Below are 24823 nucleotides of genomic sequence, written 5' to 3' on the forward strand. Positions count from 1 at the left end.
TACGCAGAAAAACTCAAATTTACAAATTTTTGTTATTATAAATAAAGAAATTTATTTCGTCATTTAAAAGTGGTTTAATAATTAAAGGCAGTCCAAAATAATGAAATATTTCAAATAAGTTTGTCAGATACGTGATCTGATAAATGAAATCCTATTAAGTGAACTTGGAATTATTTCTTTGTGGGTTATTTCCCAAATGCCCCCAACTTTGTGACCAGCTTCCTGCCTTGCCCCCTACTTTAGCAATAATTCTCGTATGACCCCCTTTTTCCGTTATCTTTAACATTCCGTTACTCTCTCTCTCTCTCCTACGTCATTTTCTCTCTCTCCCACATCATTTCAACTTGCCACATCATCATCTTCACCGGTAGGGTCGCCGGAATGTTAAAGATAACGAAATGTTAAAGATAACGGAATATCAGTATTCAAGTCAATTACATAAGTGTATGGTACACTGAATAACCCACAATGTGAGTTCTTCGAAAGATGAACACCATGAACTCTCATAGACAAGATTGGAGAGATTCCTTATAACATGAAGCTAAGTGGGAGTACAAGACTGGATTATGTCCTCCTAACTAAGTTAGGATTAGTATCTTCAGGCAACTTGAAGATTAGCAACTGAAAATGCGTGGGCACGCTCAATTGTATTAATGATTAATCATTTGATTGACAGTTGTACTCTAGATCAAGAAAGTTTGAAAGGGATGACGTATCAGATGAGATACGGAGTGACATGGAAATCGAACATTCCACTTGTTCTAAGTACAAGTGGGAGATTGAAGGAGATGTGCTTCGACTAAGATGGCAATGCGTTCAATTTGTCAAATAGGACAATGATGACTTAATCCAGAAGATCATCTAGTCCAGACGATTTAGGGATCGTAATGCTTAGCTAGAACGGGTTACACCAAAGAGTGACGGTTTCATCGGAGAGATTTAACTAGAGGGAACAGGGTAAAAAGGTGGATTAGATCCAACATGATAGGTCCAAAAAGTTCGGATGAGATTCAGACAAAGATAGAAGTAATTAGACGCGAAAGGGAGGCCCAGATCGTAGGGAAGGGGTTGACCATGTCATGCTCGACCATGGTAAAGGGGCGGCCAGGCCCAACCCACATATGTCGCTTCCCTGGCCGACCACTTAAAGGAGTTCTAGATGGGGCAGAACTCCCATCTGGGAATTCTGCTTAGAATGAGATTCTAAGTCTTATCTTTTATGGAGTTCCTATTGAATCCTTATCTGAATGAAATTCTAACTTTGGGGGTTCTCTATATCTATTATAATAAAACAGGTCAGTCGGTTACATGAGATATAAGTCTGACCTTCCATTTTTATTAGGAGTTTGATAAAGATCTCATCGGATGACTGATATGAAATCCACTTCATGTAAATTAAAACAAAATAGAAGGATATTAGTGTCAGTCGACCAAAATTGGTTAGGATATCCCTACAATAATTACTACCCACGATTTTCTCTCAGGATTTTCATCTTATTTATGTGTTAGTTAATCTCCCTACCCACGATTTAAATGTCATCTCCGACGTTAGCCAAGATGTGTTTGTCGCGTCCGTTGGACGCGGCGGAAACCTAGTAAGGACAATATTAGAACAAAAACGGTGTGAACTTCTCTATGGAGAAAATCTATCTCTACCACATCAATAGAGAGGGAGAGATTATAGAGAAAAACTCTCATTTTATCTATCTAGCTAAAGAAGAAGATTTTTTTCGTCTCAACTTCTCGATAAGGTTCTAGTTGTTTGCTTGATGTCTCAAGTAGAGGAGATGCAAGTTGGAGCTCCCATCTTCGAGATAAAGGTATCGGATTTAGTTCGAGGAAAAGCGATTAAGGTATAATCTATATCCCGTTCTAGTTCATGTTTAGTTCTTGCATGTGATCCTGGTAGCCAGTGTTAGACGTATTATACGTCTGAGATTCCGCTTAGGACACTAGGTGACACCATAACCCAACAACTAAATCCCTGGAAAATCGAATACCCATCACCATTTTATTTCGAACTTGATTTTAGTTCTTACTAAAACCCTGGAAAATAGAATACCCATAACTATTTTGATTTTGATTTTTGCTAAATCCCTTCAAAATCGAAAACCAATCACCATCACCATTTCGATTTTGATTTTGATTCTTGCTAAATCGCTAGTGAAACATAACCTTCATCCTCCAAAAAAATCTCCCAATTTTAATCTTTTTTTTAAGCTACGACCACAACTTTGATTCAATTTAACCTTTCTTCCACCGTTTCAGTTTCCATTTTGATTCTTGTATTAACCCCCTTTTCTTTTGTTATGCTAATCGAGGTTTAATGTGAACAATACGAGTAATCCAAGACAAGCAATAGGAATAGTAAAGAACAATAAAGAACAGAACACAGAGATTTACGTGGTTCGGTTGGTGAGACCTACTCCACGACGACAACAGCGCGATGATTTCCTCTATGATAAGCAAACAAGTTACATAAGAAATTTCGTATGATTGTGCTACTGATATCTCCTTAGGGTTTAGTTTATATAGCCACTAAACTCTAATCCCACCGCCTCACCGACTCTCTACAACTGACTCTCTCTACAACCGACATTATACACGGATAACACTAATTATCGACATAAGCCTAACTTCCGCATACCAACTCTGTCTCGGATTCCAGCTCTGCCTCACAGCTCTGCTTCGCATACCAGCTCTGTCTCAGTAATCAGCTCCGCTAACGGATCCAAAATTCGGCTTGTAAGCGGGTTGGCGGATCGTAAACCGGGTTCGATACCAATCCATATTCGAGTCACTTCTAACATCTTTTAATCTTAATTGATGTGTAAATGTGCATATTGATAATTTTTCTAGGGCTCTAAGAGGAGTTTGGGGAATCAGATAAGCAGTTATTCACTTGAACAAGATCAATCGTCTGATCCAACTGTGCCTCCACCAAATCTTCATCTTTTGCAGAATATGCTTGGTCTGATATATGATTCGAGTGATGAAGATGAATTTGTGATTTAGTTTGTTTTTCTCTCTCTAAAAAAATCTCATTTCTTTGCTTGGAGAATGAAGAGACTAATAGAGCAGTTAGTCATGGAGTATTGTCTCCACTTGATGAGCAGATATTAATAAAATGAATCTGCAACAAAAATTTGAAGTGAGTTCAATGGCGTCATCAACGACGCGTATGGGACTGTTTTTTTTGTGGATGGTGCACATTTAGTCACAGCTTCATCTGATACAATTGCAAGACTGTGGAAAATGGACATCAGGGAAGCCATTAAAGTTTATCAAGGGCATCATAAAGAAATTGTTTGTTGTGTACTTCATGACGGTGCTGAATATATGAGAACATAATCAATTTCTTTCGTATAATCAGTTGGTTATTAGTTTTGAAGAAGATCTAGTTGAGAGTTTCTAGCGAGATAGAGAAAGAAAGAGAACTTTTTTAGAGAGAGAAAGAGAGTTGTTGTGAAAGAATTAAAAGAAAGTTAACTTTAGAATAGAAAATCCGACTTTAACAACCATTTGACGGTAACGACAAAAAAAAAACCATTTGAGTATTTTCGATAAGCTAGGGGGGCTATGCAGGAAGCTGATCATAAATTAGGAGACCATTCGGGAAATAACCCAAAAGTAAAAGAGAAAGGGGTATATAGAAATAAACAGTGATAGATCAAAGATTTGGAATTTTTTTTTAAAAAAAACGTCTATAGGCGCCTCCCAAAATTGCCCCGTGGGTCTCTTGAAAATGGATTGATTCTAGTCAATCTCGTTTGACCTTCGACATCCATAGACATCTTTATTAGACTGACCAATACGAGAACCCCAAGCAAGATCTCGGACTCAAACCCTAAAGAAATTTAATTTGCAATCCTACGACTAGATGTTTTTTTAGACATAAAGAAAGTTGTAAAAATATTGGTAAGAGAAAGCTCCCTACAAGTAAAACATACTATACAAGCAGTTAAGTAAGTAATGTTTTATTTAAGATCTCAATTAAGGTTACATGATTTTTTTCGTTATTGATATATTAGGATATTGATTTCGAGGATGTTTGAGGTTTCTTGTTACAACAGTCGCTGCAGTATGGTTTACGGTGAAAGATCACGCACATACAACAATCGGGACATATATGACCACAAGCTGCAAAACAAGAAATTTAGTCAGCCAAAATTCAGCCAAGAGACAATCAATTGCAATTTCCAAAACAAATATAACTAGGTAATGCTTGAATGTTCATGACACTAATGTTATTAACTGAAAAGGAAAAGGAAAAGGAAAAGCAATTAGCATGCTCTATTCTCATTGAAACATATTAACAGTGTTGAATAGCATGAGTGTCTCTCTACTAAAGGGGACCAGGCCTTTGTTGGAATCTTACTCTTTCAAAAAAAAACTCTCTTTTTTTAGTAAAAGAAAATATGTGTTATAGGATGGTGCGGACCAGCCTTCCGGGCTGCTAGTGATACTGTCCGCTTTGACACACCTGGGCCTCACGGTTTTGAAAGGCCTCACTAGGGAAGGGTGCCTAACCTCTTAAGAGGAGCACCACACTCCTGTCTCCCACCAATGCAGGATTGCTTTACAACACACGCTCCCAAGACCACATCATAGTAGAGCGAATCGTGCTGATAACGTGTTATAGGATGGTGCGGACCAGCCTTCCGGGCCGCTAGTGATATTGTCCGCTTTGGCACACTTGGGCCTCACGGTTTTAAAAGAGCTCACTAGGGAAGGGTGCTTAACCTCTTAAGAGGAGCACCACACTCCATCTCACCACTAATGTGGGATTGGTTTACAACAATATGGAAGTATTCTAACATTATAACAACTTTTAACGCAAGTATGCATTCCAGTCAAATGTAAAATATGATGGGGCATTCAAGTACCAAAATTTTTATATATCCCTCTATTTGATCTCTCCTTTCTGTCTGATGTGGCGACATATCATTTGAGCATATATTCTCATCATTCTCTCTTCATTTGTCTCACGCTCAAGTGATATGTCAACACATCAAGACATCAAGCGGAGGGCTGGGGGAGGGACCAAATAGAGGGGTGAATATAATTTATCTTCAAGTAGTCCCTATTACCTCTCCTGGATAGAATGTGACCTTCGAGGAGACCTTTGCGAATAACAGGCACTGAATGGTCATTGCCCGACAATTCTTCAGCCTCCCCAAGCGATGAAATAGTTACCAGAACAAACATGACAAAAAAAACCGTCTTGGCATACATTTTTGGCAAGATGGAAGCAAGAAAATTAGTAACTAAACGAAATTGAAAAATTTTGTATTAATAACTAGTTGTTATTTAAGTTGCATATATAGACTACATAGGAGTTCCCCTATTTATAAGATTATATTGATGATAATCCCGACCCCTAATTGGCCTGGATTACTGTTAAAGATTATGTAAATCTAAGTGATAATCTATCACTAAATAGACATTTATGAGACCAAATTCTAATAAATCTTTGAGAGCATAAGAGCATCTCCAATGACACACTCAGAGATTATTGTTAAAGATTATGTAAATCTAAGTGATAATATATCATTAAATGGACATTTATGATACCAAATCTAATAAATCTTTGAGAGCACAAGAAGACTCCAATGCAAAAGTCAACAAAGATTTCAAAGAGACGTGTAGAGGGTGGAATAGAGATATTCCAAAAAGACACTATTCTAGAGTTATTTTAAAGACACCTACCGGAGATAAAAAAATTTTAGAGTGTTTTTATTTTGCCACTTTAGAAAAGAGGATCTTAATTGACACTTGAAATTGTTTAAATTCTTTCTCCAGTGTCTCGTTAGAAATGTTCTAAATTATCAATAATCAACGGTTTCAAATTTGTCCAACTTAAAGTCCCGTTCAATGGTTGACACAAATTGACTCCCAAAATAATAAAACCCGATAATTAAATTTACAATTTTTGGAAGATGACTAAGAGCATCTTCAAGGGAGATCTATCCCCTAAAAAAAAAAATGGTGCTCCAACAATGAACAATGCCCCCTTTCAACAACAAAAAAAAAAAAGAACCATGCCCCTCTATTTTAAGTCTTTTTCACTTTTTGATGCAGTCTTTAGTTTCTTTAATTTTGTCCGAATTTATTGTATGACTTGTTATTTTCTTTCACTAGGTTTCCGCCGCGTCCTAAGGACGCGGTAGATCCCTCTTAACTTCGCCGGTAAATCACATTTTATGTGAAAGAAGAACATATAAAAATTACTAACAGGAAAGATATGATAAAAAATTGGGAGATTTCTTTGTTGTTTTTTTTGAATAAAATTTCTTTGTTGTCGAGAAAGAGAAAGCATGGTGTAGAGAAAGAATTTGGAGAGGAAAATGAGAGTTTCAATTTTAAGTCAAATAGTTAGGTGGTTGGGAGAGAAATTAGGAAGATATGAGAGAGTGGGTTCGTTATTTCGATCTCTCCCACTATTTTCTACTGTAAAGTTGGTAGTTTCTAATATGCAATCCATGGGAGAAAAAAATAGGGAGAAAATATGTGGGGAGTAGTTATTCTAACCAATTTTGCCTAATTTACATAGATACGCTTCTTTTTTTAGTCTATTTACATAAAAAGATTTTATATCATCCGTCGGATGTGTTTCCAGCCAAATCTCTAAAATAAAATGGACGGTCAGACTTATGAGTTGTTTTAATATAATAGATTTTAAGTCCATACTCCATAGTTATTTTTGAGAAATTTTAAAGAAGCCCTCCATTTTTGTTAAAAGGGCCCCTATCGTGAATTCGGTATGACTCTACCTAATTCACAATTCGGTACGAGTCCACCGAATTCACAAAAATGGGCTACTAGAGTGAATTTCAATGGACTCGTACCGAATAGTCTCTTGTGAATTTGGTGGACTCGCACTAGTCTCTTGTGAATACGGTGGTCTCGTACCGAATTCACAAGGAGGGGCCCTTTTAACAAGAATGGGGGGCCCATATAAAATTACCCGTTATTTTATGTCTTATTTTCTATACAGTAATTAAGTTTTATTGTAATTTATATAGTAATTAATAAAGAAAAGTACAATATATATATATATATATATATATATATATATATATATATAATATTATTTTATCAAGATTAACATAACCAAATTTTTATTAATAAAACAGTATAATTCAAAACTAAAAATAAAGTTAACCGACAACTAAGATAACTCTTTCTCTTGTATGTAACAGTTTATTCAGAAATCAGTAATGCGAAACATTTTTTTTCTTTTCGCATTACTTTTTCTTGCCCAAAATGATCAATCAGAGCATCTCGTAACGCATAAGAAGTTTGATATCTTTAGTCTTCTTGTGTCGAGATAAAAATTGTTGAAAACGTTGCGCTTCATCTTTTTTGACACCAACGTTAGGAGGACATATTTCATATAAATTACAGCAGACACGTGATCTTCACCCTCATCCTCTACAATCATCAGGGGCGAGCTCACATGGGGGCCCGTGGGGGCGCAGGCCCCCACGACCCTAACGTGGCTCGTTAATGTTATGCGATATTTGCCGCTATATTAGATATTATATATATATATATATATATATATATATTTCCGTTATTCAAATGCCATTCTTCCTCAGCTTAGTTGGTGAAGCGATTATGTTTCATCCGTGAGGTCAAGGGATCGAGTCCCACACACAACATTCTTTGTTTTTCTAGAAAATTTCTACTACTTACACCTTTTTTTTCTAAAATATCTACTACTTAAGTTAGTTGAAAATTGAAATTATTGTTTGGTTTAAGATGACTACCAAATAAAAAATACATTATAAAGGTCATGCTTGGCTTAAAATTGGTTCTTATTAAAATTTTGTCTAATTTTCCGGTGACTTGTATTTTGAATTTCAAAATTGTCTTTTTTAGACTTTTGTTCTGATAAACATGTTATTAGAAAGAAAACTTAATCTTCATCTTTTCTTCAATTACGAACACTTCCTCTTCATCATCTAGCATCGTTCTTCTTAATCTTCACCATTATCTCTTCATCCCCTCTTTTGTTTTTTATTTCAGTATATTTTGGAATCCAGTTGGAGGAAAGATCCTTGATCCATATTGAGAAAATTAGAGATTGATTGTTATACATCAAAATTACCACGGAATATCTAAACTATAAATAAAATTTTGTTAAGAATTTGTTGTTTGATTCTAGTTTGATCGTGTGTTGTGGAATTCTTTCATTACCTATAATAAAGAGGTGACCCCACTCATGAAAGTTTCTGGCTTCGCCACTGACAATCATGTTATGTGTTATAGTGCACACCATCGTTATATCATGGAGTACATCTTTACTCCAAAAACGTGATGGTACCTTCAGAATGGAAAAACGGATTCGAAGTATTCCAAATGCTCATTCAACATCTTTGCTACATTCGTAACAAAAAAAGCATCTTTGCTACATGTTTCTTGCATTATTGCGAAATGTTATTTCTTCAGACGTTGAGGTTGAGCGATGGTTTGAACAAGGGTTGACCATTTTAGATATATATCATCAGCTAAATAATACTCGACATTATATTCAATTCATTGATATTAAATTAACTAGTGCAATCTTCTTCTTTTTTATGTTTTTGTTACCTTAATCTAATATAGTAGTGTTTTTTTATATAATTATGTCTATATTAATATAATGTATATCTATATAATAAAACAGGTTGAAAAGTGCTGACTGGGACGAACATTGGAGATAAATCCAGTCGTCTGTCCCAGATCAACACTAATATCAACCGTTAGATTATATACGGGTAGATTATATACATTTCTTTCATAACGTTTCCTTCCTCATTTCGTTAGAAATGCTTCATTTTCCTCTAATAAGTTGAGGGGTGGATACCCAAATGAATAATGTTCAGTTACAAATTTGAGGAATGAGTCTGCTCTAATAGGTTGGGATTCATTAGGTTTTTGTATTCATCAAATTAACAAATCTTCAGTTACCAATCTTATGGGATGGATTTACATTGATAAATGGGGATTTGGACGACTTCTTGAAGTCACATCTCTTCAAGTCAATTGGTATTTTTGAAGTAAATAACTTTCTCTAATTCAACCTTCTCTTTGTGATTATGTTTCAATGAGTTTGCTCATTTTATTTTGAAGTTTACCTTATAACTTTCTATTTGCTCATAAGATTTCTTCATTTGAAAAGAAATGACTTCTTTTAGAGAAGTTCTGAAATTGTTATATTTTGGAATAGTAAAAATTATGTTAGAGATTCAGGTGGAAGTGATTTTCTTACGGAGATTTTCGATTTTATTTTTTTTAGATTCACAAGTTACTCTTTTTTGAGTGGTTCATTGTCTTATTTTTTTGGCTGAATCTTTGTAGTTTTTGTTATTAGATAATGATTAGCGTACATTTAGTATCCGATTCATGTTATGGTCATTCACTTAATAATCTTTGCTTCTATTTGCTTAGTTTTTTCATTTTCTTCAATTTCAGAGCATTAAGTATTTGGAATATATAGCATTTTCTCCCTGTCTGCAGGTAGTATTTTTTTGTTACTTTGTCGTTTGAGTTTGAGTCTATGGTGCATCGATAAAACTACTCTAAGATATGCTCATGATGGAGTAGAATGGATGGTCCTCTTAGTTTTTAGGTTACCCATTTTTTGATTTGCAATTTGTTTCCTCCCAGTGATTACTAAAGATTCTGAAGTTGGGGCTCATCTTTTTCTCCATGTGATATGAAGGAAGTTCAGTCAACTCTGTCTTGGAACATGAATAAAGAGTAGGTCAGTAGCTCTGGGTAACAACAAAGGTTGTATTCTTTTATCATGTCGATCATGTATTCTTTATGGTAAGACCCTGATAAAGAAGCAACACCTGGTTGCTTTCCTGACCTTTTGCACGATGCGTGATTACTTATCTGCACGTAAAATAATTCACTTATATTAATTCTGTTGGTACAGGTTGCCTCTTTTTCAAACAATTCCTTGAAGACAGCTTATGCAGAAGGTTCGATCTAAGATGCTAAAATTGCTTTGTTAGATGTCGGTACTCGTATCAGTTACTCGGATATTTGTCAAATACACGCATGTACTTCATACGAGATATTGGCACTACTTGTATACTTTTAATATGAAATCTGTATAATGTTATATGTATCTAACATTTTCAGGTTATCTCCACAACCATATTTTACTAAGTTGGCTATAGAACATTTACAGGATCTCCATAACCCATATGCTACTTAGTTGGCTATAGATGAACAATGTTGGTTACACATAATATTTTGATGAACAGAGGCAATTGTTTTAGTTGATAGACTAAAAGAACTCTTCTAAGTGTAAAGCATCAGGTATTTTTTTCAATGAGTATTTTTTTAAAATTATTTTGTTCAAAGCCAGTCATCGGGTTGCTTTCAGAATCGGACACAACAACTTCATTTTCTTAAACTATTACCATATTCTTTGAGTTGCCAATAAACATAACATATTCATTAGTGTATGAATTTAATCCAGCAATTGCATTTGTTTTTTGTTCCTTCACCTTCCATTCATAGCATGTACATATTGGTGTAAATTTATCCCAATAGGTATTAGTTCTCTGAAACTATAACACTTTTTTTTTTATTTGGATAGGCTTTACAGGAGTTTGCAAAGAATGGGTTTGACATTTTCCAGTTTATTTTTGTGGATTTGGAGAACATATGCAAGGTGAATAAAATTTCTCGACAAGTGGTTCCGTAAATTTTGTATTGGTATTCATTCATGTGGTGCTTGTAGTCCTCTTGCTGAATGACCTTGCAGCGGTGTATGATCCAACTTTCAAGCTATTTATCAACCGTTCTGTCTTAGGCAGTAGGTATTTTCCAACACTTCTTGCAACACATTGGGATTAGTCCAGAGGAACTCTGACAACTAAAATTGAGCAATTATTTTATGATGTATTTGTACCAATGAAGAACGCTTTGATTAATGCTAATCTCATTCTGAAGAGCACTCCAACACTTAGTGAGACTCTAAGTAATCGTGCAAGACCCTTTCCGTCGTTGTCGCAATCTTTTTGTGTTTCCATTAGTAACTTAGGTTCTTTAGTTTTTTTTCCTTTCCCACACGTACGTTATTAATCTCAAGGATTTTTCTAGCTCAAATTAGACAACCATTGTAGTCATCTTCAAGGCCAGTCCAAAGGAGTTTGAGGAATTCGTTGTTCAATTTCTATATTAGTATTTTCCCGTTTGTTAAACTATTAAGGATTTTGTATTGGATTTTTTTACTGAAGAAGGTATTGACCCTGTCTTTTTTCTCTCTACATAATGTAATTATTCAAAAATTCAATCACAAGAAGTCAAATAATTTAGAAATGAACAAATACAACATACGACTACTAACAGGACACACTAGACATACACACTTACAAACTAAATAATGCATCACACAAGTTTAGTTGTGCCGGAGGCACAGGTTATACCTAGTATATATATATATAGTAATGAGTTTTTGTTTAAATATTATATTTAAAATGCATTAAACTATTTTGGAAGAGGTATAGTGTTGGAATCATTGGAGTACCCCTTCAAAAGCAGGTCCTTCCAAAAGTATAAAATAAACAGGAGATGAGGCATCCCAATGGTTTTCTGACAACTAGGTTCGGATCCTTTGTAGATCTTAAATAAGGTGCAAGTCCATTGTGCCAAGGTTAGATACAAAATTACAAAAATGAAAAAACAAAAATTTGACAAACCGTTATTACGTAGTTGCGATTGAAAAATGTATAGATATGCCATGCATATATGTGCGTCACATGTTCAGTTACGCGTTCTCCCCCTCAACTTCTTTTTTTCTCAAAAAAAAATAAAATCTTCTTTTTTTCTCTCTCAACCGTTGAGTGACACCTAAAAGCAACTCCAACCAAAACGCACAAAAATCTTAATTAGTCCTATTTGTCAAGCTCCATCTAAGATTCTCACTTTTAAGTAGCAAAAAGAGAGATCCTCAATTCTTTTATGTCTCCAATGCAAAATTATAAGGCCAGCGCTTTGGGGAAAGCTAAATAGTTTCCGGGGTGTGAAATTTTAAAAGGAATATGTAGAATTTTAGAAATTTTCCGGGAAATAAATTTTAAGGGGAAATAAAAAAAAAACACTCCACCTCACCTCACTCTCTCTCTCTCTCTCTAGAAAAAATTTCACTCTCTCTCTCTAGAAACTCCGGTGAAGGGGTTTCCCTTCGCCGGAGGGAAAAATTTCCGGCCGGCGACCAAATCGGAGAAGATAAAGAGGTGAGGTGGGGTGAGGTGGAGAGAGAGTGAGGTGAGGTGGAGAGAGAGAGAGGTGAGGTGGAGAGAGAGAGAGCTGAGGTGGAGAAGTATTTTGCTTTCCCCCTAAATAAAATTGTCAAACAAAATTGACCAAGTCTTCACACCCCGGAAACTATTTAGCTTTCCCCAAAGCGCTGACCAATTATAAACTTGTTTTCTTTATCTATGTAGCACAATTATTTTTATAAGGAAATAATTAGTTATTTTGGAAATATACGAAACCTAGATTTCTATTGGTTCAAATTCAAATATTGATGAGTTGGACAATTAGAGATCTCTTAAGAGGACTCTCTACAAATAGAATGTCATCTTGAGATATCTCTGGTCCACCCTCAACACTTCATCTTTGAGATTTTATTTGAGTTTTCCGTTGGAGATGATTAAAAAAAAAACTCTAAAGTCTTACATGGCATTCCAAATTTCTAAGATTGAGTGTTGTGTTAGAGATACTCTCTCTATTTAACTTTTTATCAACGATAGATATATTTACTCAACAAAAAAAAACGTTAGATATGTTTTTTACATTCTCCCCTCTAACTTTTTGAAACAAACTCTCTTTCTTTAAAAAAAATTCTTTGTTTCTCATTTTTTAAGGATCTTTTTTTTCTGTCTTTTTATTTTCTCTCTATAATCTCGACAAATTTCTTTCTCTGTTTACAATTTTTTCACTTTAGATTTTCTAGTATTCTAATTTATACTTTTTTATCTAAATATTTTTTTTTCCATTTTATACTTTCTTTCTCTACAAATATTTGTTTATCTCTTTAACCACTTTGTCTCTCTAACTTTCTATTCTTACATTTTGCGCAAACTCTTTTCAAAAAATTTAAGTTTTCTTATATGTAAGAGAAAACACAAATATACTGCATGTAAAATAACGTCCTTAAAATCATTTAGCATTTGAAAATATGCATAACCTAACCAAATGTCCTATAAATTCCTTCCAATACATAAGTTATTTTAATGAAATTTAAGCTCACATAATCTAGATGTACTTTACATAAATTAAATGTTCTATACCTAGCTTTCTTCTAAAAACGTGTAGGCCATCAGAAAAATGAATAAAACAAAATCAATTGTAAAGTACATAATTATAGACGGTCAGAAGTCAGAAGGTCGAAAGCGTGAACGCCTTCTAGAATTCCAAACGTTGAGATCTTGATTGATAGGCACCAGCAGCATCTAAAAGAAACCTGCAGAAGAAGATGAACAGACAAACAAAGCCGTGAAATTTTGGGGGACACCAGGATGGTACCTGCCAAAGGGCCTCTGATGGTCAAGTCACCAAACTGTAATGATAAATAATAAATAGAATGTTGAGGATGTCCCGGTTGACGTGTAATCAGAGAATGGCTAGGCTCGTAGAATGACCAGAGCTCAAGTCTACGGGAGTGATGATGATCAGAGGTATGAGCTTTCGTTGTCACTGGAAGCGTCGAGTAAGCCTCGGTCACCTTCGAGATGTTCAGTCGATGTGAAAAGCGTGACTAACTAGACCCTGATGAACGTGTGAAGTAAAGAGGATAAGACATCTAGTAATTACAAAACTCATAATAGTAAATATCTCCAGAACAATCGAAGATCAGAGAGTGAGTAGAGAAGAAGAAGAAGTGTTCCTTCGCTCTGTATTCGATGATCTGAGAAATGGAGTTGTTCCTCTTTATGTAGGCATACAGAGTGATCCGTTGGAAGGAGTAATGGTTGACTGTTACGAAGTGAATGCATGGCGTGATACTTGGGATAGGGTGACGTGTACACTGGTTGTACATGCACAACTGTTGTGTGTGTTATCTGGTAATTGCTCTGAGTGTGCGCGTATACGATCTCGTCAACGAGTGAGATGTTGCCACGCTACATGTGTCATCAATGAGGGGGATGTTTGTCTTAGGAGGCGTGTTGACCAAGTCTGAGATCCTTGCCGTTCTGGGTGCATTTAACACGTGGATAATCACTTCATTTAATGATCTATTCCACGTGGTGCGTGGAGATTTCGACGTGTCGAGCTCCAGCTTGAGATTCAAACACGTGGGATTTTGTGCATGTGAAAACTCTTTGTACATGTTTGGAGTTCGACATGAGATTTAAGGGTTTAGTAAAAAAGAGTCTATCGAAAGACTTTTAGGTTGGACCCGAACAAGAACAAGTGTGTCAAATTGGGCTGGACACTCAATGGATATTTTATCGTCGATGGGCGTGGTGTAGTTTTTGGTCAACACAATAATCAACTATAGTGTACATATGATTATATCCTATGCACGCTTGAAATTTCTTACACTCCATGGGGGAAAATATAGGATATGTTGCTATGTACAGTACATAAGCATATGTCATGTACTGTACTGTATATATGATTATGTCTTAACACTTTTCAAATTTCTTACACTTTTTGTCATTTTTAAGTATATGACATTTTGTTGAGCAGTATATAATCAAGTGTCATGTCCTGTACATATGATTATGTCTTATACACTTTTTAATTTTTTTACAAATTTTAACAAGATTAACATCAAATTTGTTAACATCAACAAATGAATTACAAACCAATCCCCATGTATCATCAGCATCATACGAACTAAAAAACAAAACATATGTTGTCATTCCCTATATCATCATCCTCATGCACACAAAAAGAGAAAAAATAATGAACTTTCAAGCCTTCAAATCTAAAATTTATTACATCAGCTTTATCACAGAAAATATAAGATCTAACAATTAAGATTTATAAGATGAAAAAATATGGAAAGAGAAAAAAGATAAAATTAAGATGAAAATTTTTAAATTTTGTTTCATCTACTAGTCATGGAATCAATGGATCTATGACAGAAAACCAAATGAAACAATTGGTAATGAAACAAATACATGAGATACAATATTTTGGATGGTAGAGGCGGTTGATGTAAAAAATTGTCAATTTGGTGCCGGTCTAAATAATGAATCTGTGATGCTGGATCCTGCTATAATCAATCCTGTTTCCGCTCATGCTCCTTTGAAGCTGGGGAAAAAACCTTTAAGGAGTTCGGAAAACTCTCTGATGCTCAAGTTAGTCAGATTGTCATTGCAGTTAAAACAATTGAGTATTGAGTGAACTATGGAGTTCTTACCTTGTTCAAGGTGATTTGTTTACCTTATATAGGCTGCTTTGACCGACTGTTGGTAGGCGGTGTGATTGAGGCGGTTTAGATCCACCGTGTTGGATTAAAACTACTATTTCGTAGTTAGAAATATTAAGGTTTCCCTTTGAGGTTAATTAGGAGTTCCTATTTTCAAGGGTCCTTAAAAGATATGCTTCCAAGTTTGTACATTCTTGCCAACAACCCTTGGTTGGAGTGGTAAGAGGTATAATCTTCCACCTTAGAGGTCAAGGGTTCCAGGCACACGCTGAACAATTCAAAAAAAAAAAGTTTGTAGATTCTTTAAGAGATTTTTCCTCCTTCCAAGACTCCTGAAGCCCAAGTCACTTAAATGCTTAAGATCCTCACCGACTGAGATCTTTGATCAAATTGAGAATTAAGTCGGTAAGTGTGAGGCATGCTTCTACCTCCCCGTGTTTCGAGATCAAGGTACCGACCCTTCTTATGTGGACCCTCTATCCTTTTAGTAAATCAAAGAAAAACATGGTTGTATTTGAGTTGATGATGGGCCTAGAAAGTTTCTTAAATAGGTCTCCACCCGCAAGTATACGGGTGTCAAGTAGTAAACCCGGTATGACCGGAGTCGATCTGCAGAGACTAAGTCAACCTATTCTAAATATTATAACTAATACGGTTTTGTTTGATATTGGTTTTTGTGATGAGAAAACTAAATCTAAAATAACAAACTTAAAAATAACGAAAAGATGGTTAATGGAGAAACTTATGAGGAGAAAACCTAGGGTTTCGGAATCCACCTTAACGTGTATAAATCGTGTCCTAATCAACGACAACTCAAATCTTCATTTTATAACTCAAGGGAAGGTAGCCAATTATACCGACCTCGGAAAATCTAAACTTTTTAGAACAAACACATCTAATATTTTAACTTCAAAACACATATTCATAAGACAATCAAACTATTAACTATCCAACCCTAAGCATGAACAATTAAAGACACTAAGTCTAAATATGAAACATCAAAACATAAGCATAGTTAATGAAAGAAATATCATTAACTAAGTGAGAAAAATAAAATTTCAATATAAAAGCATCTCGAAGATATTCGTTGTGAGAAAATGGCCAAATATTCATACAAAACTAAGGTTTCATCCTAACCCTAGATAAAAGAAAATTAGCTACTCATGTTTAGAGAGATAAATATTTAAACAATTAAAAGTATGAGAGTAAAGAGAATTAACTTTCTTGCTGATTTGCAACCAAACAGGGCCTTAGGGAAGTATTTTCCTTTTGTTTTTGCTATTTTCTAGAAAAACAGACCAAACAGACCCTAAGGGAAATCGATTTTCTCGTCTTCTTGGAAACGATTTCTCTATGGGAAAATAATTTTCCCACTGATATTCTCGTCTTCCCCAACTCTTTTTCTCTCTCTACTTTCTGAAAACTCTATCTCTCTCTCCTTCTAAACTCTTCCTTTCTCTCTCTATAACTCTCTGTTTCTTTTTTTCTCTCACAAAAAATCAGAAAACAGCAGAAGAAGAAGAAGAAGATAAGATGATGAAAACCTCTTGATTACAATTTTCTCTATCAATCTCTCTACAACCACTCTATTTCTCTCTCACAAAGAAAATAAAAAGATTGAAAATTAGTTGAACAATGGAATGATGAAGAACCAATCTCCCCGAGTTGAGAGATGATGATCGTGATAGTAGAAGTTGCTCACTATTTTGTAGCAGTTCGGAGATGTCCTTTCTTCTTGGCTCGTCTTTATTTTATAAGGACGGGGATAAAATCGAACTCCCCTCTCTCTAGAAATCTTTGATTTTCTAAATCTCTAACCCAATCGGTAAGATGCCCACACCCAAGAATCATTCCATGATATTTCGATTTCTTTCCATAAGAGAAGATAAACTCTCTTTCTAAATACTCCACCTTCCAATCTTTCTGTTTTAATCCTTGATTTGTTTCTAAAGATACATTTTCTCTCCCTGTTACTCTCTCTCTCTCTACTGTCGACTGGTGAAGGAAATACATCCTTCATTTCCTTAATAATAGTGTGAGATAAGAGAAGAAGAGAACGAGATCGCGCAAAAATGGCGGAAGCAGCGTTCTCTGTGGAGGTGGAGAAGAAGGTATTCTAGTTCGAGAAGATGAACTCTAAGTTTACTAGGGTTCGAGAGATCTGCAACTCTCTTGAGTGGTCATGCAACCTACCGGCGGTAGGGATATCCGATTTAGCTTGTTTTGTGAAATCCAAGGCTCTCAAGTTTTCGAACAAAGAGGACAAGGTGGAGAGAGGCCGGTGTAGGGATAATGGTTTCGTGTGGTTTTGGGAGATGAGGGAGAACAACTATGGCCCGTTCATCAGAGTGTACCATACAGGTGGCAAGGAGAATGCCCGGAGCTCTCTTTGTTTTCCAACTGGCGTCAACGGAACCTTTTGGAAAAGTATAGCGGATCACTTAGATCTCACTCTTCCGTTTTTCCAGAAATCCAAGACCATTATTCATCGCCGGCTTAATAATACTTCATCCATTTCTCCGTCAGTTGTACCCCCTGTGAGGAGTTTGGTACCCCCTCCTCATTCCAAGATAGACTACCCTTTAAACCCCATCGTTTCATCTTCTTCTTCTTTCAACGCCACTCCCAACCACTTTCATCTTTCCCGCCTCAGTAATAACCAATCCAAGACCATAACCCATTCTTCCACGACATCTGTCAACAAGCCTAGAGTATTACGAGTGACGATCGCCAAAGCTAGTCAAGTTTTAAACCTTTCCTCTAACCCACGCTCACACGCAATCTCCTATAAATCAGCACTCCTCCAGCAAAGACCATCTCAGTGTTCTAACATCTCTTTCCCTAACCCTAATATTCCCTCAAACCCTCTTCATCGAACCATGGCCTTATCACCGAATGGAAATATCAGTTGGGAAGACACCATGCTTGTGGAAGCTACCTACATCATTGATGACTGGGGAGCGTGGAAGATCAAATCAAGGCGATATTGAAGACAGGGGAGGTATCTTTGATTCCTTTTAACAGGGTTCGAGCGGTGATCAAGACCAAGCATAATACAAAACCCCTTCTGGATTTAGGCGAAATACTACTATCTCAGTACGAGAGGATGTTATTTAGACGTTGGCACCCGGAGTGTAACCAGGTCAACCTATCCATGTGCAAAGTAAACCTGAAGATTTTCGGCCTTCAATTCAACCTATGGAATGAAGAGGTGTTCCATGATATAGGAGAGACTTTTGGAGACTTCGTGATGGTTGATGAAGACACTAAGTCTTTTAAGGTGTTAGCATTTGCGTCCATTTACATCAGATGCGATATCACGGCGAAAATCCCTGAGAGATTGATTCTTCTGGATAGGGGAGATGTGGTAGAAATTTTTCTCCACAGGATTTTCTTACCGGAAACAATGGCGTTACCGGAGGTTGGCCAGAGGGCATTTGGGTCAACTCATTCATCGAATATCGAAGATCGGGGTGACAGTGATTATGACCAATGTAGCAGGGAGCAAATCAAGGAGTTGACTAACACCGAAAAAACGAAATTTGGTATCTCGGTACGTAAGGGACCCTCGTAAAGGGAAATTGCTACTCGGGTCTGATCATCATAACCTTTTGGTGTTAGATCAGCCGCAACTTTTGTCTGAGGCTGTAACGTCAGAACCGCTGATCAATCAATCAGAGTCCAGTCAGGGTAAGGACAAGATTCAAATTTCTGCGGGTAGCAACAGTGGTAGTTTGCCTCGGGTAGGGGAGAGCGATGGGGGCCCTAAGAGGTCTGGCCCAGTCAATAAGAGAATCAAGATCCATTACAAAAGAAGGAAACGCCACTTTAAGCCCATCAGGATTCCAAGGGCACCTTCTTTTAAGGTCTCGGACTTGGGTAAGGCCCTAATAGACTCTTTCAAGGATGTTCTGGGCAGAGGCCCCTCTATCAGCACCAAGAGTATGTCTCTCGACAAAGCTTGGAGATGTGTATTCTCTCCTCTTTATCCAGTCGTCATCCAGAATCACAACTTGTCCCAGGAGTTACCTTTGGCGCTGATCAACTCTAGCATGGACCAGAGAATAGAAGAATTCTTGGCAACATGCAAGGAGCTGGGTTTTGAGGTGGATCAAGAAGGGGCTAGGGAGAAGATGGAGAATCTTCTCAAGGTGATCGGGTCCGAACTCAAGGAGAACTCTGACAATAGTGAGGACGAATCAGTGCTAATAGCTCAGCCTTTAGCAACCATTATTCCAGAAGAGGTCCGGTCTCTGAGCTTGGTGGAGACAGGAGATGAGGATCTTATCAAGAAGGCTTTACCCCTGGGTTGTGATGGAGCCCTAATTCATACTCCAGATTCAGAAGGGGCCTTACCTGACGACGGAGAAAGAACCCCTGATCAGAGTAGCGGCCAGAAAAAGGCAGGAACAACTTCGAAGACTGAAAGGGAGGCTAGAAGGCTAAAGTGGATTCTTAGGGAGTCAGAGTCAGAGTCAGGGGGAGCAGGAGGTCTCGTTCGTGCTCTAGGGTGGTAACTCGTCTTGATTATGTCGATTAACTTTTTAAGTTGGAACATAAGGAGGTTAGGAGCAGCAAAAAAGAAGGTTGCAGTCAGGAATCTAAGGATAGAGATGAAGGCAAATTTTGTGTTTTTACAGGACCAAGCTTGTTAGTGTTAATGATGTTTTAGTTTTTAGTCTTTGGGGTAACTATAATGTGGCCTGGTGCACGTTGCTAGCCACCGGGTCGGCTGGGGGTATCTTATGTATGTGGGATCCCGCCTCTTTTCTATGCTCTGATTGGATAGTAGGTAGTTTCTCTATTTCTCTTAAGTTATGTAATGTGTCGGATGGTTTTGAATGGATGGCTTCTTCGGTTTATGGTCCTTGTATCTCATCTAGTAAGGAAGCCTTTTGGTGTGAATTAGACTCAGCTCAAGACCTTTGGAACCTGCCTTGGTGCATCAGTGGGGATTTCAATGTCACCAGATTTGGTTGTGAGAAGAGAAATAAACATTCCATCACCTCTAAGATGAAGAGATTTGATGAGTGGGTGAGCAGGAATGAGCTTATTGATTTACCAGAGAATGGGATGGCTTTCACGTGGTCCAACAATCAATTCATTCCTTCGATGAGTCGTTTGGACAGGTTTCTCATTAACAAAGCTTGGGAGGATAGTTTGCCTCTTGTGTCTCAAATTATTCTCCTGAAGCCTCTTTCGGACCACGCTCCCATTCTGTTGAAATCTAACCTCAACAACTCAGGTAGTCCCCCATTTCGTCTTGAAGATATTTGGCTTTTGGATAAGGATTTAATCCCACAAGTTAAATTGTGGTGGGAGGAGATGGACAGTAATATCACCTTTTGGGCCAAGCTCAACTTATTGAAAGAGAAGGCGAAGAAATGGTCGAGAGGTAAGTTCAAAAGGCAGAAGGAGACGATGGATAGGCTTCAGGAGGGGATTCACAATTTCGATAAATTAGAAGAGACTCGCAACTTGGATGACGAGGAACTGTCGCTTAGACAGAGTATGAGATCGGAGTTGGAGAAATATCTTAGTCTCCAGGAAATCAGTCTGAGACAAAAATCGAGTGTTAATTGGCTAGAAGCAGGGGACAGGAATTCGAAGTTTTTCCATGGCATTATTAATTGCAGAAAGAGATCGAATAGGATAGCAGCTTTGAGAGTCGGAGATGAGCTCATCATGGAGGACAAGCAGATAAAAAGTCGGGTGGTTGAGCATTTTGCTAACATTTATAAAGAGCCGGCCTTTTGGAGACCAGGGGTGGGCAGTTAAGACTTGCCGTCGATTTCGGAGGTCCAAGCCGAGCTTTCTCGGAGGAGGAAGTCCTTCTGCCGATCAAAGACCTGACCAAAGATAAAGCCCCTGGGTCGGACGGTTTTACCATTAATTTCTATGTTAAATGTTGGAGTTTCATTGGGATCGAATTTATGAAAGTTATCTCGGAGTTCTGGTTTTCGGGCAGGTTAGACTGAAGATTGAATCAATCGTTTCTTGTGCTTATTCCTAAGAAGGATATCACAGATTCGCTGAACGACTATCGGCCGATAAGCTTAGTGGGGGGGCCTTATAAGATCATCTCCAAGGTTTTGGCTAATCGTCTTAAGTTGGTTCTGGATTCCATCATTTCTCCAAATCAAAGGGCTTTCATTTCGGATAGACAAAATCTTGATGGGGTTTTGATAGCCAAAGAATTATTGGACTCCAAGATAAAATCACGTTCCTCGGGTATCATGGTAAAGGTCGATTTAGAAAAAGCTTACGACAAGATTAGTTGGGATTTTCTTTATGACATCATGACTAAGATGGGATTCAAGTATAAATGGAGAGCTTGGGTTTTCAACTGCATATCATCGGTTTCTTTCTCGGCTTTGATCAACGAGACTACTTCTTCGGTTTTCCAGAATTCTAGAGGGATTCGGCAAGGAGACCCATTATCGCCACTGTTATTTTTGCTCGTCGTGGAAGTCCCGAGCTGCATGGTTAAAAGAGGGGAAGAGATTCAATGGTTCGATAACTTCAGGATTTTTAACAATGGTACTCCTATTACCTATCTCCAATTTGCAGACGATACCCTATTTTTCCTTAAAGACGACATCAATCAAATCCTTAAGTTGAAAGATACTCTTATATGGTTCGAAGCAGCGTCTGGGCTCAAAGTTAACTTTAGTAAAAGTCAAGTTATTGAAGTGGGGACGGTGGTGGAGTTAGAGACTTTGGCTTTGGTTTTTGGTTGCGGTAAAGCCTTTTTACCAATTTCTTACCTTGGTATGCCGTTGGGTTACTCGTATAGGTCTAAACTTTTGTGGGACCCAGTCACTGAGAAGGTGGCTAGACGTCTGTCTCCATGGAAGGCCAGATTTCTATCTCGAGGGGGGAAGCTGACGTTGGTAAAGGCGGTTCTCTCGGCTCTCCCCATTTATTTCCTGTCTCTTTTCTCTGCTCCGATTTCGATTTGCAATGAGTTGGAGAAGAAGTTCAAGGATTTCTTTCGGGATGGAGATAAAGACAACAAGAGGATCCACTGGGTGGCATGGGAGATGCTTTATAAGCGTTTGTCTCAAGGGAGTTTGGGAATCAAAAGTCTGAGAAGTATGTATGACGCGCTGCTCTCTAAATGGCTATGGAGATTTGGAGCGGAGAAGAATCATCTGTGGAGGAGAATTATAAAGGAGAAGTATGGGGAAGATGAGTTAGGGTGGATGTCTAAATCCCCCAAAGGAGCGTACGGAGTCTCGGTTTGGAGGGGGATTTACAATAGGTGGCATAAGTTCAAATCCATATCCAAGATTAAGGTCGGTGATGGGAAGAACGCGAGTTTTTTGGCTGATATCTGGGTCAAGGACATCTCCCTTAAGGAAGCATATCCAAATATGTTCCTACTAACGTTTCGAAGGAAGGAACGGTGAGCGAATTTTTCGACTTTGATTCGAAAATCTAGAAGGTGGATCTTAGAAGAGGTCTTTTCGATTGGGAACTGGAGGAGGCAAATGGACTGTTAAACGACATTTCCTCTTTCTGCCTCAATAATCAACCAGATTCTAGGGTTTGGATCTCCAATCCGAATCCTGGAAAGGAAGAGTTATCCGTGAAGTCTCTTTTCAGTATATTGACCTGTGATGGCAGGGGGACTAATCAGATCTTTAAAGATATTTGGAGAAAAAACATCCCCATGAGAGTGAGTGTGTTCTTGTGGGCAGTTGTTTGGGACAGAATTCCCACTATGGACAATTTGAGGAAACGGGGCCTCATCTCGCCAAATCGTTGTGGGCTATGTGGGAAGGATGAAGAATCTTGTTCACACCTGTTCCTTCTGTGCGACACTTCGAGATGCGTGTGGAACAAGTTCTGAATGAGTGTGGGCATTGTTTGGACCTTTTCCAATTCAATTTCGGATCTTCTACTGCCTTGAAAAGGGATCAAAGGAAGTAAACATAAGAAAGCCATTCTCAACATCATCCCCAAAGCCATTCTTTGGGCAGTTTGGAGTGCTAGAAATGATGGAATTTTCAGAGACAAAAATCGTACGTCTGAGCACATCTTCTTCGCGGCTAAATGTCTTATTTACCACTCGAGCAGATCGTGCGGGTGGGCAAGAACCTTTACGTTCAATAGCATGGTTGAGTCGTGGGACAGTTTTCTGTGTTCTCTCTAATGGATAGTCCTCGAGTCCCCCAGAGGTGTTGGCTGGAGTGGGGTGGGTAGCTTTTTGGTTTTCTTTTGTGCCGGGTTTCTTCTTTGCTTGTTTTGGCTCCCCCTTGGCTTTTAGCCGAGTGTAATATCCACTTTCTTTTCTTATATATTCAAATTATTCAAAAAAATAATAATAAGAGAAGAAGAGGGAATCACGTTTAAATTTGGTTGCCTTTCAGTTTGATTGGATGCTTCGCGGGCTACTGGGGAATCTGGGCGACGCGCTTAGAAACAAGACACGTGCTCGGTAATAATTTCATCCGTCCAATCTGGTACACGCTGTAAAATACACTTGCATAGGGTTGCACTGAATCGAAGATACCTGGATTTCCTGAGGTACTACCATTTCTAACAGAAGGTAGCCCGAATCCCATCCAAGTCGCAAGATCCTCTTCCCTGTTGCGCCACGTACCCCTGAAAGATTTGTGTTGACTTTTGCCCGACTGATTTTGACTAGCTAAATTTCTCTCATCCAAACTCCGATTGGACTCCTTTTCTCGTCGTTGGGTTCGTATTCGACCCCGTTTCTCACTCGAGCACCAGCATTAGCCAAGATTAGCAGAATCAACAAATGACCAAGATGCCCTTTTGTATGTCTTTCTTCCGATTTTATCCGTTTTTATGCATTAAACTCCTTAGAAGGCACCTGGGTAAAAGAAACAAACATTTCATCAGAGTAACCGCTCTAAATGGACTAACTAGTCCAAGTTAAGAGCTTCAGATGGGACATTTTCATGTCTCATCAGTCGACCCACGAATTTTCGGGGCTTGAGTGACAGGCGTCTTTCGAATTCAACCTCCCTGTTAACTTGACGTTGGTCGACCCACGAACTTTCGGTCTTTTATTGACTCATTGATCGTAGTCAGTTGATGACCATTTTTGGATCATCAAAAACAACCATGATCATTGGGAATCTCCCATTAATCAATTTTTTATGTTTTTGATAAACTTTTTGTCTCTCCCTCCATTAATCTCTTCAATACCTTTCGGTCTCTGTCACAACTAATGAGTAAACACCTATGGGTTGATCCAATGTTGGCCTCTCATGTAATTGATGACCGAATTTTGATTTAAAATAAAAAATTTAGATAGTGATTTTAGCTTATAGTTCTATAAAATTTAAAGAATGTAAAAAGAGGGATACTGAAGAAAATACACAGATAGAAAAATATATACAAGGTAAAATATGGAGGGAGATATGTCTACTGAGAGAGAAATGAGAGTAATCTATAATG

At 37.6% G+C, this 24823-nt stretch overlaps 1 protein-coding gene and 1 long non-coding RNA gene across 2 annotated transcripts; both read left to right on the plus strand.

The window, feature by feature from the left end:
- The first annotated feature begins 8673 nt into the window (after window positions 1-8673).
- Window positions 8674-11253, plus strand: LOC147566602 (uncharacterized). The gene is made up of 5 exons (XR_015237458.1): window positions 8674-9044; window positions 9460-9504; window positions 9655-9751; window positions 10138-10317; window positions 10601-11253. It is a non-coding gene; the product is annotated as an uncharacterized LOC147566602 (long non-coding RNA).
- An 8983-nt stretch (window positions 11254-20236) lies between these two features.
- On the plus strand, window positions 20237-21169 carry LOC147566603 (uncharacterized). The gene has a single exon (XM_086655009.1). The coding sequence runs from the start codon at window positions 20237-20239 to the stop codon at window positions 21167-21169; it is 933 nt and encodes a 310-aa protein (XP_086511135.1).
- The last annotated feature ends 3654 nt before the right edge of the window (window positions 21170-24823 follow it).

The sequence above is a fragment of the Eschscholzia californica genome, unplaced genomic scaffold (assembly GCF_041429995.1).
Source record: "Eschscholzia californica isolate CP2 unplaced genomic scaffold, dmEscCali1.0.p SCAF_1, whole genome shotgun sequence".
Classification (NCBI taxonomy): Eukaryota; Viridiplantae; Streptophyta; class Magnoliopsida; order Ranunculales; family Papaveraceae; genus Eschscholzia; species Eschscholzia californica.